Below are 17,783 nucleotides of genomic sequence, written 5' to 3'. Positions count from 1 at the left end.
GGAGAATCGCTTGAACCTGCGAGGTGGAGGTTGCAGTGAGCCAAGATTGTGCCATTGCACTACAGCCTGGGAGCCTGGACGATAGAATGAGACTCCATCTCAAAAAAAATAAACAGATTGGTTAACCAAGAAAAAGAAATAGAAGGTATCCAAATTGTAAAAGAAGTAAAACTATCCTTATTTGCAAATGATGTGATCTTATATATACAAAATTTTAAGGAATTCACAGTAAAACTATTAGAGCTAATAAATAAATTTAGTAAAGTTGCAGGATATATAGTTTATTTAGTAATAAACGAAAAATTAAATAACTCCATTTACAATAGTATTTAAAGGAATCAAATACATAAGAATTAATTTAATTTCTTTAATTTTTTTCATTTCCCTTGAAAGTCACTAAGATTTAATTTAAACATGAAATGTAAATCTTGTACCCTGGAAACTACAAAACACTGCCAGAAAAAATTAAACAAGACTTAAATAAATGTAAACACATTTGGTATCCAGTCCATTGGGACACTTAATATTAAGATGTCAGTATTCCCCAAAGCAATCTGTGGATTCAATGCAATTCCCATCAAACTTCCAATGGCCTTTTTTTGCAGAAATGAAAAAGTTGATCCTTAAAGTGAGCCATGGAATTTATATGGAATTTCAAGATCCCAAGTAGCCACAACAATACTGAAAAAGAACAGTGTTGGAGTACTTACCCTTTCCAATTTCAAAACTTACTACAAAGCTATAGTTATTAAAACATAGACCAATGGGATGAATTGAGAGTCCAGAAGTAAACCTAAACATCTATGGCCAATTGATTTTCAACAAGATACCAAAACTACTGAATAGGGAAATAGTATTATCTTCAATATATAGTTCTGGGATAACTGGATATCCACATGCAAAAGAATGAAATTGTACTTCTTCATCACAACATATACAGAAATTATAATAATTATCATTATTTTGAGACAGGGTCTCACTCTGTCACCCAGGCTAGAATGCAGTGGCGCTATCATAGCTCAAGCAGCCTTAACCTCCCAGGCGCCAGTGATCTTCCCACCTCAAGCCTCCTGAGTAGCTGGGACTACAGGTACACACCATCACACCTGGCTAATTCTTTTAATTTTTTGTAGAGATGGGACCCCCCTATGTGGCCCAGGCTCATCTTGAACTCCTGGGCTCAAGAGAGCTTCCTGCCTCAGCCTCCCAAAGTAGTAGGATCACAGGCATGAGCTACCACGCCTAGCCCACAGTAATGAACTCAAAATGGATCAAGGACCTGAATATAAGAGCAAAAAACTATAAAATTCTCAGGAGAAAGTCTAGGAGTATATCTTCATGACCTTCAATTTGGCAGTAGATTCTTAGATATGACATCAAAAGACTCAGCAACAATATAAAAAAAAAACTTCATTAAAATTGGAAACTTCTGTACATCAAAGGACATTATCATGACAGTGAAAAGCCAGTCTACAGAATGAGAGAAAATTTTGCAATTCATATATCTGATAAGCCTAGTATCCAGAGTTTATAAAGAACTCTTACAATTCAACAACAAAAAGATAACCCAGTTGGTAAATGGGCAAAGGATTTGACTAGACATTTTTCCAAAGGAGATATTCTGATGTACATCAAGCCCATGAAGACATGTCCAATATCATTAGTCATTAGGGTTATGCAAATCAAAACCACTGCAAATGAGATGCCACTTTGTTGCTCAAGGATAGCTGTAATTTAAAAAGCAAACGGAAACTAGGCAAGGATATGGAGAAATTGGAACCCTTGTACATTGCTAGTACAAATGTAAAATAGTGCAGCCACTGTGGAAAACAGTTTGGCAGTTCCTCAAAAAGTTAAACATAGAATTACACATACGACCCAGCAATTCCACTGCTAGTTATATACCCAAAAGAATTGAAAACAAGTACTCAAATACTTGTACATGAATATGCATAGCAGTACTATTCACAGTAGTTAAAAGCTAGAAACAACTAAAATGTCCATATGTGGATGAATGGATAAACCATTTGTAGTATAGCCATATTCAATGGAATATTATCCTAAAAAGGAATGAAGTACTTTGATACATTCTATAATATAGATGAACTTCAAAAATATTCTAAATATGAGAAGTCAGACACAAAAGGCCACATACTGTATGAGTCCAATTGTGTGAAATATCCTGAACAGGCAAATCCATAGAGACAGAAATAGATTAGTGGTTGCCATGGGCTGGAGGAGGCTGGAATAGAGAGTAAGTGCTTAATGGATATGGAGTTTCCTTTTGGGGTGATGAGACTGTTCTGGAACCTAGAGAGGTGACGGTTGAACAACAATATGAATGTACTAAATGCCACTGATTGAAAACATTCAGTGTTTAACTTTATGTTATATAAATTCCACCTCAACTTTTTAAAAAGCTTAAACACCAAAGAAAAGTCATTTAAATGAGAGTTTTTCTTGACTGTTAGACTGGAGGCAGAGATTGGGCTATTAGGGCTACTGTTCCAAAGTTCTGCTGCCGCTTTTTGACCAAAACTGAGGTTTATTTCTCAGTTGCTTTGTGATACTCGGTGGCTGAAACAACTATTTTTAAGAGTATGGTGATGGCAGTAAGGGTTATTAAATATATGATGGGGGATTCGTAAATGTATCAGAGGAATCAGTTTTTTTCACTTGAGAGTATGTTCTCAAGTGTATTTCAACCCCCTTTCCTTTTGAGGTCTTCTTTCCCTCTCCTGTCTTTCAAATCTTTATGATCCTATTTCATTTCAGCTATCTTGGAGTAAAATTCTGCCAAACTAACCTTATTTGTTTTGTGATAGGGTTACTGTGTTAGTAGGTTAGGGCTGCTGAATCTCTGAATTCTAAATGAAGCACTTGACAAAGTCTCATAATGTCACTCTAGCATACCTCAGGGCTCTCTCCTCACCCTTGTCATCTTGATGGGTTTTCTCTTAATCACATTTTCGATGCCTAAGACATTAAAAAGGCTAGCAAATGCATTGGTTGACAGACTAAGATCTGCAAAAGATAGGAATGGATGATGGTGATGGATCAAGTATAACAAGATGAATTTTGTCAGAGATAAATGTTAAATCTTATATTTGGGACCAAAAAGCACAAACCGAACAGGTACAACATTGGAGGGACATGACTTAATAGCAGCAGATGCAACAAAATGAAGAACCACGTAAGCATGTGATCATTCTTAACCTCTTAATATGAGCTAACATAGATTGCTTAAATATAGTGTTAAAAAGAGATGGTGAGGAGAACTCTCAAAGTCATGTCATGAGACACAAATGAAGAAAGCAGGAATGGGCCAGCTGCAGTGACTCACACCAGTAATCCCAGCTCTTTGTGAGGCCAAGGTGGGAAGATCATCTGAACCCAGGAGTTCAAGACCAGCCTGGGCAATATAGGGAGACCCCATCTCTACAAAAATTTTAAAAGTTATCTGGGTGTGGTGGCACATGCCTGTAGTCCTAGGTGTTTCAGCAGGCTAAGACAGGAGGATTATTTGAGCCCAGGTTCCAGGCTATAGTAAGCTGTGATCGTGCCGCTGCATTCCAGCCTGGGTGACAGATCATGATCCATCTCTAAAAAGAAAAAAGGAAAGGAAGAAGAACAGAATTTCTGCTACCATATGTGCTCATGAAAGTATTAAAGACTAGTGACCATTTTTCAAAAATACTGATGATTAAAAAGTGTGATACTACACAGCCACTAAAGTGTCTTTTAACTCTTACATTGTATGGCTCTACATAATTATTAAAAAGCAGATAATGTGGCTGGGCACAGTGGCTCACACCTGTAATTCCAGCACTTTGAGAGGCCGAGGCGGGTGGATCACCTGAGGTCAGGAGTTCGAGACCAGCCTGGCCCACGTGGTGAAACCCCATCTCTACTAAACATACAAAAATTAGTCAGCCATGGTGGTGCATGCCTGTAATCCCAGCTACTCAGGAGGCTGAGGCATGAGAATCGCTTGAATGCATGAGGCAGAGGTTGCAGTGAGCCGAGATCTTACCACTGCACTCCAGCCTGGGCAAATAAGTGAGACTCCATCTCAGAAAAAAAAGGAAAAAAGACAATGTGAGGGTGGAGAAAAAAAGAGAAAGTAGGTATGGGCTGAAAGCAGTGGTCTAATTGAATTCAAAACGTACTTATTCCGTGTGTTCTAAGTTAAGACATTGCTGAAGTTACTTTAAATTCAGAAGTGATGAAATTTTTAGGTTTGGATCAGTATCAGCAGGAAAATAACTTGTTTCCTTGGCCTTATTTTATAGTCTAGTCTCCTGAGACAAGATCTGGGGCTTGGGAGCCCAGCACAGCTATCTTCTTCAGGAAAACCTGGGACAGCATACTATTCATTCTCTGCTACAAGTTCCAGGAGGAGACCACTCCATGACTCTGCAGCACTTGGTGAGTGTATCACACAACAAATCCCATCCCACAAACATTGTTGTTGTTTTTTCCTCCCATAGTCTGTACTTCTGGCTGTGCTTTTTTTTTTCTCCTGTTTGTTTATTTCAGACAGTTACGCACTCTTGTTACCCATGCAGGAATGCAACAGCACAATCTTGGCTTACTGCATTCTCAACCTCCTGTGCTCAAGCCATCCTCCCACTCAGCCTCCCAAGTAGCTGAGACTATAGGCACGTGCCATTCTGCCTGGCTAGTTTTTTCTTTTTTGTAGAGACAGGGTTTTGCCATGTTGCCCAGGCTGCTCTGGAACTCCTGAGCTCAAGTGATCTGTCCACCTCAGCCTCCCATAGTGCTGGGATTACAGGTGTGAACCACCACGCCCAGCACTGTCTGTGCTTTTAATTAGAAGAGAGTTGGATTCTTGGGTGTCATGTTGATGTCAGAGCTTAATTGCACAAAAATAATACATCCATTATATATTTAATAAAAGAAATTATCAAAATTCTTACTTTTACAAATACATTATAAGTTTTTAATGAAAGGTTTGACCATGAATAATTTTGGATGACTTCAATTCGTAAGCCATAATTTTAACAAGTTTCAAACGGCCAGTTTAATGCTCTTGCTTGGTCCTCGTATGAGCAACTAAGTAGTGAAAAATGAGACTTACCTAGTTTTCCTCCTTGTAATTAGAAATTCATGTTCTAATGTTAATAACTTATTCTTTACCAAAAATCATATAACGAAATTTACAAGGTGGTTTTATATACATTCTCATCTTATCAATTCACCAATCCTGCTAGTCAGTTGCTATAAATAGATTTAACATAAAAACTGAGGGTCAAAAGGGAGGGCAGGCACATTCATATAATCAGTACTTAGGATAAAATTTTAAGATTTTCTAGCTCCAGGTTCATTGTCTTTTGCATATTACTTGCTTCTACACTCCACTTCCTGTTTAATTGAGGTAAAATTTACCATATTGTACAGTTAGGTAGCATATACTACATTCACTACATTGTGTTGCTATCACCCCTATCTAGTTCTGAAATGTTATTGCAAAAAGAAACTGCATATGAAGCATTCAAACCCCATTATTTTTTCATTAGCTTCCTTCTTTTATGTCTTATACATAGCCTAACCAGGCCAGTCTATTTTGTGTTGCTGCTTACAGCAAGCCTTAGTGTTCCTTGATGCTTTATTATCCAAACTGTGTTTAAATGTCAGAATTTTTGGTGATTTCTACCAAAAATCTTTAAAACAACAAAATCAAAGCTGCAAAGCATTTTTAAATTAAAAGTGGGCCAGCTAGTCCACCAAAAGATTATGTCACAGTTTTTTATTGCACAGGCATTTGTTGACTGCTTCGTATTTATGTATCTACTTTCTATTAACCTGTGTTTTGGTGAAATATTCCTGGTCTCTAGGTCTAGGGTCTGCTTGTGGGTATAAACTGGCACTGTGATAGATCATCATATTCAGCATAGAGAACTCTGATTAGATGTATCCACTTCTCAGTATTATGGATGATTTAGTATGTGTACTATTAAGTCAGCCCAGGTGATTTAGACCAGTATGCTTTTTATTATTAAAGAAAGGATAAATTGTAAATGCATTTTTCCATCTCCAATCTTGTTTCCTACCTAATGAGTTACTCAAAATAGGAGCATTCATTGGAGTCTAGATGTGTCAGTGTTACTCTAGAAAAATAACTTGTTAGTGTGCTATAGGAGTATATACTGTGACAAGAAGCACTTAATACAAGCTAACACACTATTAAGTTCAGGGGAAAATTAATTATTGAAATAACTAGGAAAGAGGGGAGTAAATTTCAGAAAAATCCAGACTTAAAATTCAGGTTTTCTATAAATTAAAACTTGTATCTTCTTCATTTTAATTTTGATTATGATGATAGACACTATTGATTGTCTCCTCCATGCCAGGAGTGTTGCTGTACACACTACATTTTTACAAAACCTCTATGAGGTTGTAATGTTAACTTCATGTTACAAATGAGGAACCAAGACCCAGAGAAGCTAAATAACTTGGCCAAGGCTGAGTTGGGATATGGTAGCTCTTGATGCCCAGAGAGGCCCACCCATTTCCTGTGTAAATGTCATTTAGTGGGTTCTTATTACGTTATTTATGGCTATTTCTCAGTGTTAGCCGCTCTTTCTTAGCATTGCAGTTATTGATAAAATCTCAGAGTTTAAAAGGACTCTTGAGATGATCTGCATCAACCTCAGCATCTTCACAAACTATTTAGATGCTTTAGGAAATCAACATGCTGCATAACAGTTTCTAATTACCCAGTTTATAATCATTTTCCCCCACATTTTAATGGAAACCTAATAATAATGGCTAAAATGTGTTAAGTCTCTTGCTCTTGTTAGGCACTCCCCTAAGCGTCTTTCATGTATTATCACAATACATGAAATACACAAAAGGATGTGTTACCCCCTTTTTACATGGAGGTGACTGAAGCTCAAAGAGGGTTAAGTAACTAGCTGCTATATGATGAAGCTGAAATTAGAATCCAGCCAGCTTACTCTTTTATTTTATTTTATTCTATTTATGTATTTTTCTTTTTTGAGACAGAGTTTCGCTGTTGTCCCCCAGGCTGGAGTACAATGACATGATCTCAGCTCACTGCAACCTCTGCCTCCCGGGCTCAAGTGATTCTTCTGCCTCAGCCTCCTGAGTAGCTGAGATTACAGGCACGCGACACAGTGCCTCGCTAATTTTTGTATTTTTAGTAGAGAAGGAGTTTCACCATGTTGGCCAGGCTGGTCTCAAACTCCTGACCTCAAGTGATCTGCCTGCCTTGGCCTCCCAAAGTGCTAGGATTACAGGCATGAGCCACCGCGCCCAGCCATCTCTTAGCTGTTACATTTTGCAACCTCCCAGAAGTGATTGTTGAATCTCAGGCTCTCATGATTTTAAATTGGACATTTTGTATTTGATTGTGTAGTGGTAGGTAACCAAATACAAAAGAAAAATTTCTTTTCACATGGCAGCGGAAAAACTGGCCTAAACGAATCTTTTACTAATAATAACCTCTAAGTAGAATGATAAACTGGTAGGGGCAGTTCAGTTGACTGTTTTGTACAAAGAATGTGACTTTTGTTAAGGGAATGCTATATTAGTTGTGAGTAGTTGGGGTTTTACAAATATAGAGTGTGCCAGATGCTGTTCATCTTTGGCACTTCTGTTTTAAGGAAATATAGGCTTGCCTCTTGGGGTAGGAAATGAATGCTTCCCCCTTCGCTGTTGTGTACAGTTTTCTTCATGTGCTACATATTAAAGTTGCCTTTTTAACTTTGCAGCCTCCTGGGATATTCACTATAGAGAATTCCCAGCCCAAAGTTAAATGGGTTAAGCTAGGGCCAGGCATGGTGGCTCATGCCTATAATCCCAGCATTTTTGGAGGCCAAGGCCCGAGGATCACTTGAGGCCAGGAGTTCAAAACCAGCCTGGGCAACATAGTGAAACACTTCTCTACAAAAAAAAAAAAAAAAATTAATTAGCTGGGTGCAGTGGCACACACCTGTAGTCTAGCTACTCAGGAGACCAGGGCAGGGGAATTGCTTGAGCCCAGGAAATCAAGGCTGCGGTAAGCTGTGCTCATACCACTGCACTCCAGCCTAGCCAACAGAGCAAGACCTTGTCTCTGAAAAACAAATGGGTTAAACTGCATGTTTTATTGTATGGTGTCATTTATGGACCAGGAAAATATAATCCCAGCACTTTGGGAGGCCAAGACCAGAGAATCACTTGAGGCCACCTCTGCATCCATAGGTTTCTCATCTGCAGATTCAGCCAACCACAGATAGGAAAAAAACTTTGTAATGGGTGATTCAATCTGTACTGAAAATGTATAGACTTTTTTGTTGTTGTTGTTATTATTCCCTGAACAATACAGTTTAACTATTTACATAGCATTTTCATAGTATTAGGTATTATACATAATAATGTAGAGATGATTTAAAGTATATAAGAGGATGTACATAGGTTATATGCAAATACTACACCATTTTATTTAATGGACTTGAGCATCTGTGGATTTTTGTATCCTCAGGGATTCTGGAACCAATCCCACTGATACTGAGGAATGATTGTGCTGTGATTGTTTAATTCCCATTTTTACAGCTTTCAAAAGTATACATCAGCTTCTTCATGTGTTTCTTAATGAGCTCCTCAGAAAGTCCTGAATCTGTTGCATTTTTTGTGTAAACCTGGAATGCTGCGTTTATCACTTTTTTTACAGTAAATAAGATGAATAAGTTTTATATTTTACATATAAGTAAAATTAACACATCAAGTGAGACTGGTTACATATGAAATACTCATGTTTTCGTTTATATTGATAAATTCTAAGAAAGAAATATACTTTCTCTGTCAGGTTATTTCCTGGAAATATAAACATTCAAGGACAAATTTTAAAATAATTAATACTGTAGTTGTGGTTATAGCAACATAATGTTAAAAGTAAATGTACCTAATACTGAATGACATTGCATTTGTCAGTGCCCATATTTAATATTTTAAAAAACTATAGGATAGCAAGCATAGCATTAGCTCTGTTTTTAAAATATGCTTTTAAGCCTAATTCTCAATGTGATGCAGACACTAAATGTGACTCTGCTAAGGAGTCATATTATCAACATGACCTATTACACTAAGTGCCCCTCTGCAAATGAAACTCTGAAGTACCTAGTATAGTACCTGGCACAGAACAGCTTTTTTTTTTTTTTTTTTTTTTTTTTTTTTTTGAGATGGAGTTTCTCTCTTGTTGCCCAAGCTGGAGTGCAATAGTGCCATCTCGGCTCACTGCAACCTCCATCTCCTGGGTTCAAGTGATTCTCCTGCCTCAGCCTCCCGAGTAGCTGGGATTACAGGCACCCATCACCACGCCCAGTTAATTTTTTTGTATTTTTAGTAGAGACGAGGTTTCACCATGTTTGCCAGGCTCCTCTCAAACTCCTGATCTCAGGTGATCCCGCCCACCTTGACTTCCCAAAGTGCTGGGATTACAGGCCTGAGCCACCACGTCCGGCAGAACAGTTTCTTAAGAAATTTTCGCCGGGCGCGGTGGCTCAAGCCTGTAATCCCAGCACTTTGGGAGGCCGAGACGGGCGGATCACATGGTCAGGAGATCGAGACCATCCTGGCTAACACGGTGAAACCCCGTCTCTACTGAAAAATACAAAAAACTAGCCGGGCGAGGTGGTGGGCACCTGTAGTCCCAGCTACTCCGGAGGCTGAGGCAGGAAAATGGCGTAAACCCGGGAGGCGGAGCTTGCAGTGAGCCGAGATCCGGCCACTGCACTCCAGCCTGGGCGAGTGAGCGAGACTCCATCTCAAAAAAAAAAGAAATTTTCATTCCTTTCCCTCATACTAGTTCGTTGTTTTCTTTCTTGTATTGGTTTGTTTGCTGTCATATTCCCAAATTTATGGGGAATGTATTTTCAGAATGTATCACTTTTTTAGGAGAACCTATTTTTCACTGGGACTAGTTAAAAGGAATGAGGCCCTCATTACTGTATTTTCCTGCTTACTCCCAAATATTGGAAAGCAAGAAAGACAGTAGGAGAAAAGTTATTCTGTTCATTTGAAGTCTTAATTTCTTTCCAGTATAATATGCTGATGAAATGTATTGTTTTCCATTTGCAGATCCCTTGCAAGCAAAAAAAGTCAGAAAGGTGCCTCCTGGTTTGCCTTCTTCTGTAAGTACCTGTCTTTTTTTAACTTGTTGGTAAGCAAACTGATTTCAAGTGTTCAGTATTTCCTTGCTACATGGGTACATTCGATTGATGCCAGTGGGCATACTTTACATAGTAATTGTTCAGTGCTTAACAAAATCATTGATTGAGGTAAATCCACATTTAATGTTTGGTTTTTAGATTTCTCTGGAATGATTTGTAGCTTACTCATACGCTCTTACTCCTTGTCCCTGTCATTTGAATTCCCCTCTTGGGAGGAGGACTAGGCCAGTAGCTGTCAAAGATGATCTCCTATACAGGTCTTTTGATGTTTAATTAGTCATTATGTTGCTGAACAGGAGGACAGACAGAGATTAATAGCTGAAAATCTTAGAAATTTACATTTGTAATAATCCCAGTGGAGCTAAAGACATTAAGATTCGGAGTACATGTTTGGCTCAGCCTGCCTCAGTAGGACTGAGGTTATTAATATGCATAAATCACAAAGTCAGATGTTCATTGTGAAGCCCTTGTGGGTTTTAAAGCCTTCATTAAGCCTTTCCTAACTTCAGCCTAGCATGAGGAAAGCTTTCAAGCAACTAGTTTGTTGATCCCTCTTTGCTCAAAAATGTATCCTTTGAGAATAAAGGGCTTTGATGAAGAAGGTTGCAAAGGTTTGGTGGAACAATCATTAATGGCCATGATAATCTAATACTGTAGGGGCAACTGTGCTATTAAATATACTTTATTCTTTAAAGAAGTAAAAGTACTTGTAAATGAACCTGCACCATAAATCTACCTACAATTTTTAAATCTCTGGTGCAAGAAAGGAAGTTTTTTTTTCTTCTCCCTTTGCTTAGAACAAATGGGGCATGAGGCTGTTGGATTGAGGCCCCAGTGCCTTGTAGGGTACATCTTTTTGTTGTGTAAATGGGTGTTGGGCTTTTATTTGGCAGTACTTAACACATGGGCGCAGGTGCTGCCGGATGAGTCAGCTCATCGAAGTATAGACTGAATGGAATATCCGGCTTGGCAAGTAGTAATCTAGAAGGAGCAGCATGGGTCTGAGCTTTTTATTTTTTATTAAGGCTAAAGTAGAGATACCATCTTTTTGGTTGTTTGCCTTCCTTCTTTTCTGTGTTCTTCCCCCGCCTTCTCTACCGTGTGATACATGAAAAGTCGAATTTGAAATCCTCTTTGTAACTCAGTTCCAGATGGATCTGAGTTTTATGCAGCCTAGGGCAGCTGTGCTCTGAACCTGCAGCCTACCTGGAAGGTTGGCTTGCAGCTGCAGGCATTCTTAAAAGCTTTTGCTTGCATAAGCACTTGGGCCCACTAGAGGCTGAATAGCTGCTTGATAAACAAAATGAACACAATGCCTCAAATCATTATTCCCGAAGACAGGAATTTTTTTCAGCAGCGGCTAAAAATAGTTGGGCAATTTACATTTTAACAGTTGTGTGCTATGCAGGGGTAGGTGATTCAACAGTATAACAGATGATTTCTGTTAAATTAACAGAAAATCATATTAAAACTGACAGTACTGCTAAAACATGTAACAGTGCAATTTTCTTGTAATTTATTACTATAATTCAATGAAAGTAATAAAAGTTAAATTACATATTAATATTTAGTAGAACTATACAGGTTAAAAAAACAGATTAGTGAATGAAAAATTCATCTCATTTCTTAACCTGACATTAAGAAACAGTGTATTTTCAGTGTTACATAGTCCTTTGATTTTTAAAGCAAAATGGACAGAACAGCCTGGAAAGAGAGTAGACACTGGAGGTCACCAGCATTTCTTACATTTGTAATCATAATAAATTCATTACTTGGAGGTAATGAATAGTTACCTCTGTAACTATGCATTCTCTATAGATAGTTCTCTGTATTCTCAGGTATCTGTAACAAGTCACTGAATTCTGATGAAACCTTGATTTCTTTGAGAACCATTAGGAAATTTTGCAAGCCAAGCCTACTTATATATTGTATTTTACTAGCTATATTAGTGTACATTAAATGTTATTAAGGACGTATAAATAATAAATTCATTTTAATTAATTGAAAATATGTTTTAGATAAAATGCTGTGTTGAAACCTCAGGGCCTTTTTGTTTTATTTTGTTTTTTTGAGGCAGGATCTCACTCTGTCACACAGGCTGGAGAGCAGTGGCACAATCACTGCAAAGGATCTCACTCTGTCACACAGGCTGGAGAGCAGTGGCACAATCACTGCAAACTGCAGCCTTAACCTCCGTGGCTCAAGCGACCCTCCCACCTCATCCTCCCAAGTAGCTGGGACTGCAGGGACTGGCCACCACGGCTGGCTTTTTTTTTTTTTTTTTTTTGGTAGAGATGAAGAGGTCTCTCTGTAGTCCAAGGTGGTCTCAAACTCCTCGACTCTGTGCTCCTCCTGCCACAGCCTCTAAAGTGCTGGGATTGTAGGTGTGAGCCACCACACCTGGCTGAAATCTCAAAGTATTTAAAAAAGAAAACAACAAAACCTTAAAGACAGATACTTTTCCCACTTCTAGGATTAACTGTGAAAGATTTCCAAAGAAGATACTTTAATAAATAATGACAAAATAAGTCCTAAGAACACTTAAGGTTATACTGTTTACCTTCTCCGGATCTAAAATGGAATTTTAAGTTGTGATTTCCTGTTTCAGAGCATTTATTGAAAAATACGCAAACTATAAACTTTTGACATGCAAGCTGTAAGAAAAATTGAGTATAAAAATGAAAATTGACTATGTATATTTTATTTTATGATAATTTGACTATTATACTTTCCAAACCATATTGGAAATTTGGCAGTAACATTCAGGATTTCATCAGTTTGCTGCTTGTTCATTCTATCTTTAATCTGCAAAATACGTGTTACTTTTTCTAAAGAAACAGTGAAAGGACTAGGTTAGTATTGCTGATACTGATACAAAAAATAATAGGCAGGGTTATTTAGCATGCAGAGCATTGATAATCTGTATAATTTGATCATGTAGCATTGATTAGAGACTCTTTTTTTTGTAAACTGATTTATATTTAGGTATCATAAGTGCATACCTCAGCTTCTCTGTTCCTCCTCCAGAACAACTGAATCGTAACTTTTGCTTGTGGATGAAGGTCTAACTAGGGTGTATTAAATATCATTAGAGCAGTATAGTCAGTAACATTAAGTGAATGGTTCACCCAAATCTGCCCAGCTCAGTCACTGATTGGCTGTATAGCCATAGACTAGTCAGTCCTTAGGTTGTTTGGAGTGGGAAATTTGAAGTTCCTTTCAGGTCTAAAATGCTGTATAATTACAGTTTTAAAACTGATATGCCCAATAAATAACCAAAAAAGAATAGTGAGCCTAGTTTTCTTCCTCCTGATGAAGAAGTGATGTTTTTTAAGCACATAAGATTCCCCACTTGCTTCTCTAGACAGATTGAAAGATTGGGAAACGTGGAATTTTGTAGCAGCAACAGTAGAATAATGCTTGGACACTGAGAATTCAAACATATACAAACACCATAATTGTCTTCGGGGACCTCACTATCTTATATGAGAAACAGGCATTCAGGAAATTAATTATATTGCAGTGAAGCAAGTAAGGGTGTGTACCAAGTGCTCTGGTGACATAGGGTAGGTAGAACTAACCCTACTATAGTGGCTTCAGGAAGAGTTGACCTTTAAGTTGTGTCTGGAAAGATGCGAGGCAGCTCATCTGTTAGAGAAGGAGAGGATGAACCAGACAGGTAAAATGCATAGAGGTGTGAAAAAATAAACACATGTTGAGGTCACATCTAAAAGTACAGTGTTACTAGATTCTATACAAGTTGCAACCTTTGTAATTTTCCTATAGCAAACCCACTCTTCTACTCCTGAGATAGACTGAGTTGGGGAACACATGAAATCAGAACAGATATGAGAAGAGATAAGTTGTCATAGCAGTCTACCCTGGATAAACACCTCAACTATTCTGGCCAAGAGATAATGGAAGGCATTTATAATTGTTAAAGTTTTATCTGGGAGTTGCCAAAGGCATGGGTGGTACTTTGGCTTTGCAGGGTGTTTTCCTTCCCTTTTAGGGTTCTTAAACCTCCCCTCCCATTCTCTAACTGCCAACTCTTGTCTTTGTTCTTTGCATGTACATCAGCTGTTTTTCATCTATATCAGATCTTTACTGAGATACAGAGTTCAAGGGAATTTTTGAATCTCTGGGTGGGGATTTGGGGCAGGGTTTTTTCCTGGTAATTTGTAGGGGGAGGGGGGAAGGAAACATTTGTAATGTATTTGTTAGCATCCTTTACAGCCTTAGTGTCACTGTGTTAGTGGTGCAACACTTCATGTGTGAGGAACTTTGTTAACCATTACCCATATCCTAATCTTCAACCTTTTGCCAAACAACTCTATAACTAATATTACCTACTTACAAGTAAGAAAATTAAGACTCAAAAACATAAATTAACTTGCCAAAAATCACACATAGGGCCAAGATTACAACCTAACTTAATATCAAACACCATTTTATTTTTGAGTTTTAAAATCTGATTCTTTAATACCTTGGTTTATTCAGAAAATATCTTGCTTAGTATATTAAATTAAAACAAATTTATTCTGTCAAGTATGTTTTTACTGATCAAATTTATTTTTATTTGGCTTTGTTGTTTAAGGACCTACAGTAGTAGAAAACCACAGACTTCCCAGTGAAGCATATAATGGATTTTATTTATCTGCCCTCAGGTTTTTTTTTTTTTTTTTTTTTTTGAGATGGAGTCTTGCTCTGGCACCCAGGCTGTAGTGCAGTGGCACGATTTCAGCTCACTGCAAGCTGCGCCTCCCAGGTTCACGCCATTCTCCTGCCTCGGCCTCCCAAGCAGCTGGGACTACAGGCGCCCGCCACCACACCTGGCTAATTTTTTGTATTTTTAGTAGAGATGGGGTTTCACTGCGATAGCCAGGATGGTCTCGATCTCCTGACCTCGTGATCCACCCGCCTCAGCCTCCCGAAGTGCTGGGATTACAGGCGTGAGCCACTGCGCGCAGCCTGCCCTTAGCTTTTTATTTTATAACCTTGGAGAAGTTGCTTTTGTGAACCTCCAATTTCTATGTGTAAAAGGGGATGATAATTCCTATCGTAGATGTTATTGTGAGAGTATTATGTACGTACTGTATGTGTGGTGTATCCTAGATACTCAGTACATGTTTCTTCATTATTATAGCTAGTTCATACCACTACAGCCTGAAATTTAAAGAAGTTTAGCATTTCATTTTTACCAAATTTGGATGAAAAGCAAACAAAAAAATTTGAAGATATAAAAAAGGATAAGTCTTATAGTGAAATAAAAAGTTTTCACGTTACCTCCAGCTGTGTATATAATGCATGTGCCTGGCACCTAATGACTGCATGGTAAATTGTAGCAGCTCCTATTGTTGTTTAGAAAGCATTCACTTGCAGAAAAACAATCTACAAAAGGAAAGAAAACTTGTTGAATCAAATCCGGCTGCCCCTAGAATTCATTCTAATTATTCTTGTTTTCTGAACTCTCAGGAGTCAGTGCTTTTTTTTTTTCCTTTTTTAAATCAGTGATTGAACATCTTTATGGCCCTCTGAAGCATTTCTCAGGTGGAGAAAAGTTTCTTTGCTCTTTATTCTTTATTTCTTAAGTTGGTGTTAGTATATCCAAACATAGCTCATTTTCTTTTATATGCTACAGTAGATAATAGAAGAAGCAAGATATATCAGAACAAGTCTTTCCAAAAAGTAAGTAAATACCTAGAGAGATTTGAAAGGCCTTCCTAGATCCAAATACCTAAAGTTGTGTTCTTGTTCTATAGCATTTGAAAATACCTTTTTCGTATCAAATATTAACTCTGCATCAAAACGACATGTCTTATAAGTTTTGAATATAACTTGTTTGCAGTCCCATAAATAGCCTGATGAATGATTATTTGTTTCTTAATCAAGTGTCATGCTATCTTTTGTACATTGTTTTAAAGTGTGTATGTATATATTCCCACAAAAGCTGTTACCATCATTTCTTGGTTAAACTCTCAAAGTGTAATTTACTCCATCAAGAAAAATATTTTGTCAGGGCACAGTGGCTGTAATCCCAAGACAGGAGGATCACTTGAGCCCAAAAGTTCAACCTACTGAGACCCTGTCACTGCAAAAAAATTAGCCAGATGTGATTGGCACCCCCTGTGGTTCTATCTACTTCGGAGGCTAAAATGGGAGGATCACTTGAGCCCACCATGTTCACTCCACTGCACTTCAGCCTGGGTGACAGAGGAAGACTCTGCCTGCAAAGAAAAATTTGCTAACTCTTCTCCATCACTATAAGGAACTTTATTGTTTCTGACATGAATCAAAGCAGCTTAGACTCTACTTTTTCTTGGTTTGATGCAGAAGGTACAAACCTCAGTGGCCCTTAAATTAGTCATTGACTATAATTTAGAAAGTGATGGGGCCAGGCATAGTGGCTCACATAATCCCAGCACTTTGGGAGGCCAAGGTGGGAGTATCCCTTGAATCTAGGAGTTTGAGACCAGCCTAGGACACATAGTGAGACTTTGTCTACACACACACACACACACACACACAAAAATACTTAAAAAATTGTCCAGGTATGGTGGCATGTGCCTGTAGTCTCAGCTACTTGGGAGGCTAAGGCAGGAGCAATCTCTTGACTCTGAAAGAGTTCAAGGCTACAGTGAGCTGTGATTTCACCACTGTACTCCAGCCTGGGTGACGGAGCCGAGAGTCTGTCTCAAAAAAAAAAAAAGAAAAAAGAAAGTGATGCCTTTCTTTCTCCTAAAGTTTTTATGGAATTTCATTTTTGTGGGAATGGCTCTTTTTAAAAATATGTGTATTTTTAGTTGTTGTAGTAAACTTCATTTGTTGTAGTAAACTTGAAAATGTAGGGATACCTTTTGAGAGAATTGGAAGTATCCTGAGGTATTCCCAAACCATAAAGACTACTAGACCATATCTAATAATCTAGCATGCTCCTGTACATACTAAGTAGAATAAGAATATTCAAAAGAAAAAAAATACTAAATCCTGAGGGTGTCTAAACTGAACATTTTTTTTTTAATTGGAAAGAGATGACAAACAGAACGGATGGGTGGAAATGAATAATTATAAAACTATGGTTTAAGAGCTTGCTAGCCATCTGAACCAGTAAGAAAAAGGTCAAGAGTTAGAGCTATAGAGAAACTGATAGCTCCAGTTTATCCATGAAAATAGTAAGATGAGCAGCAAGAAAAATACTGTGTGAGTAGAGTCCTATGGAAGTCACTAGGAAGTCAAGATAACAGAGTGTGTTTATAGGCAATTATCTGGCCCGGTCAGGTGCAGTGGCTCACACCTATAATCCCAAAACTTTAGGAGGCGGAGGCGGGCAGATCACTTGAGCCCAGGAGTTCGAGATCTGCCTAGCCAACATAATGGAACGCCACCTGTATAAAGAAATACAGGCCGGGCGCGGTGGCTCAAGCCTGTAATCCCAGCACTTTGGGAGGCTGAGACGGGCGGATCACGAGGTCAGGAAATCGAGACCATCCTGGCTAACACGGTGAAACCCCGTCTCTGCTAAAAATACAAAAACTAGCCGGGCAAGGTGGCGGGCGCCTGTAGTCCCGAGTAGCTGGGACTACAGGC

General features: G+C 38.3%; 1 protein-coding gene across 7 annotated transcripts in view; it reads left to right on the top strand.

Annotated features, from left to right (window-relative positions):
• The window catches only part of TCF12 (transcription factor 12), a 423,136-nt gene that overhangs the window by 318,861 nt on the left and 86,492 nt on the right, over positions 1 to 17,783 (top strand). For all 7 annotated transcript variants that reach the window (XM_023228653.2, XM_023228652.2, XM_023228651.2 and 4 more), the window contains 2 exons: positions 4,293 to 4,428; positions 10,105 to 10,157. In XM_023228653.2, the coding sequence (XP_023084421.1) occupies positions 4,293 to 4,428; positions 10,105 to 10,157 (189 nt within the window). The remainder of the gene's footprint in view (positions 1 to 4,292; positions 4,429 to 10,104; positions 10,158 to 17,783) is intronic.

Source organism: Piliocolobus tephrosceles, chromosome 6 (assembly GCF_002776525.5).
Source record: "Piliocolobus tephrosceles isolate RC106 chromosome 6, ASM277652v3, whole genome shotgun sequence".
Lineage (NCBI taxonomy): Eukaryota > Metazoa > Chordata > Mammalia > Primates > Cercopithecidae > Piliocolobus > Piliocolobus tephrosceles.
Note: the sequence above shows the minus strand (reverse complement) of the source record. Positions and strands in the feature narration are given on the sequence as shown.